Here is a 2799-nt window from a genome sequence, read left to right on the forward strand (position 1 = left end):
TGCTGAACAATCGATTAGATTTTATTCGCTAAGAGGACATATTGCCTTTTTATTTATTTGAGGCACTTAGGAGCATAATTAGGCAAAATGGATTGCATTATTAGACTCATATGAATTTTTAAGATTTATAGTGCAATAACAAGTTTGACTTTTTCAAGCAAAAAGTAGGCCAACCAGAGAGTGCCACGCGGCACCTAGATCAAAACAACCATCACTTCACCATGTAGTGTAATAACCTGCTAGAGATTCAATGGATGAATTTGTTTAGGCTTTAGGAACATCTTGAAAATCTTGGAAAGGTCTCACGATTCGAGTAATCACTTAGGATTGAATCATGTGAGAATAACGTAAAGTACAAAGTCAACAATTTTAGAAAACATCTGTTAGATTAACTATAAAAATAAAAATACACTTTTCAAGTTATAAGCCTAAAATTAAATAATTAAATGAGAAAATCAATTAACATTTAAAAATGACTTTAAATGGAAAAAAATAAAAATAAAAATTCTAATAACCTTAATAACTAAAATATTAGGAAAGCTTCTTATTATTTACAAATAATGCATGTTTGTAATTATAGCAGGAAATATGACTTGTAACTTTTGGGTTTATAATTATAGTTTAAGTAATAAGTTATACTATTAAAAAGTTATTTTCTGTTTGATAACCATATGTTTAAAGTACTTTCAAACACGTTACATTTATTTAGAAAATAATTAAAAAATAATGTTTTGAGGTAGAAATAACTATTATTTAATTTTCTTTAAAATTACAGTCATATATTTAAAAGCTTGAAAGTTATAATTATTATAAAGTTGTATATGTATTTTTGCCCATTAACAGTCTTTATAAATTTGAATTACATTCTGCATTATCCAAAAAAGCAAATTTGAGGAAAAGCATCAAAATTATGTTTTTCCTCAAACGTAATTTTTAGCTTATTTAAAATTAAAAAGTACTTTAATATATAATACACAAACAAAGTAATTTTTTTATTAAAGAGTTTTTAAGGCTATTTAAATACTTTTTAAAACTCCTAACACAACTCCGAAAAGGCCCCAAGTGTTTTTTAGTTAATTTTCTAACTTATTTATATTGTGATTTTCAATTCGTATGTCTTTTTATTTGTAATTTCAGGTCTTTTTAAATTTTAACTTATTAAGTTTTCATGTTTTGATTTTCCCTTTTTATGGTTTTTTTTCTCATTTATTAATTGTTTCTTTTGTTATTCTAATTTTTCTAACGTGACATCCGGATATGGCATTTTTCATTAGTTCTAATGTGATGAATTAGTGTCAGTTTAGCATTTCTCATCTTATAATCAATAGCCATTAGATGTAAGGGTGACTTCGAAATTTATTTACCTCGAGAATGACTAAATTTTAATTGTAAGGCACTTTGTGCATAAGTGATTCAAGTGAAGCCAAGAAGGACCTCAAGTTTTCATCAATAAGTAAAATGCTATTCTTTCATCTTCGTCTTTTAATTTTCAATGCTATATACAACAAATTTTAATTGACTATCTCTTTTTTTTTTGATAACAAGCCGTAAAGATCATAGAGTATTTTCAACTCTTACATTCTGGCTATCAAGCCAATAAACCTGAGACAAAAAAGCAGGAACTAATCCCATCCAAAGTTCTACATCCGGGATAGACCATGCATGTTTAGCTAGAGTGTGGGCCACCTGATTTCCACTTCTGCACACGTGTTGCACCTTCTTCTCTTCAAAACAGTTCATCATATTCTTAACTTCCTTCAGCATGTTGCCTTGCAATGAAAGTGAGTCTTGATTGGCCTTCAACGCTTCAACCATCAACAGGCTATCGCTTTCCAGTACAATCTTCCTTATACCCAGCTGTAGGATGAATTGAAGGCCTCTTAGTATCGCAACTAGCTCCACAGATTCTGGGTCATGCAGTTCGTGTTCCGCCTTGCTCATTGCTAATACCATCTCCCCCCTTTCGTCTCTAAGAACTCCACCTACTCCAGCCTTCTTCAGATCAAAAAACAGTGCAGCATCAACATTTAGTTTATAAAAGCCATGAGGGGGTACCTGCCAGCAACCTGTTTTGTGCATTGTGTAGCTCGGTTCCACCCTAGCTTGAAGGCATGGCTTGAATGTATTAATGGCATTATTAGCAACCTGGAAGGGGTCCAGCATTACCTTCTCAATAGCCCATTTGTTTCTCCTATGCCATAGTGACCATGCAATCAGAAAGAATCGACTTAGTAGACCCTCATCCCCTCTGTGCAGCATTTGTAGAGCAACATCTAGAATAGTACTAGCAGCATTTAGTTCGTAAATATTTGGCATCAAACGCTGCCACACTTTTCTAGTATCCAGACATTTTATTAGAGCATGGGTGCAGTCCTCAATTGGGAAGTTACAGAAGGGGCAGTTTGCATTCTCAGTGATTTTCCTTTTCAGCAAGTTTTGCTTGGAGGGGAGGCACTCTTGAATAACTCTCCATGCAAAAACTTTAACTTTGTTAGGGGCCTTCATATGCCAAATTGCCTTCCATAATTTATGCTTTTCTCTTGTGTTGGAGCATTCGGCTCCCCCAAGATTGTGTTGGGCTGTGAGAAACCTGTACCCACTCTTAACACTATAAACCCCATTAACTCATGCAAACACCATGCAAGATTAGTCTGGATACAGTCATGCAAGATTAGTCTGGATACAGTCATAACATTAACTCAGAATATCTTTTCCCCTCTCTGCTCTCTCTCGAAGGCAGAGTAGGGGTTTCTTGCCCTACCCCAGTTTAGGTTTCAAATCGGCCGTTTTCAGTGCCGA

General features: G+C 33.7%; 1 protein-coding gene across 1 annotated transcript; it reads right to left on the bottom strand.

The window, feature by feature from the left end:
* Window positions 1-1554: 1554 nt before the first annotated feature.
* Window positions 1555-2505, bottom strand: LOC122274515. Its single transcript, XM_043083552.1, has one exon. The coding sequence runs from the start codon at window positions 2503-2505 to the stop codon at window positions 1555-1557; it is 951 nt and encodes a 316-aa protein (XP_042939486.1).
* Between the last annotated feature and the right edge of the window lie 294 nt (window positions 2506-2799).

Source organism: Carya illinoinensis, chromosome 8 (genome assembly GCF_018687715.1).
Source record: "Carya illinoinensis cultivar Pawnee chromosome 8, C.illinoinensisPawnee_v1, whole genome shotgun sequence".
NCBI lineage: Eukaryota > Viridiplantae > Streptophyta > Magnoliopsida > Fagales > Juglandaceae > Carya > Carya illinoinensis.

Bases quoted from the DNA above. Each gene is read 5' to 3' on its own strand.
- LOC122274515 (XM_043083552.1), bottom strand. From the start codon at position 2,505: ATGAAGGCCCCTAACAAAGTTAAAGTTTTTGCATGGAGAGTTATTCAA.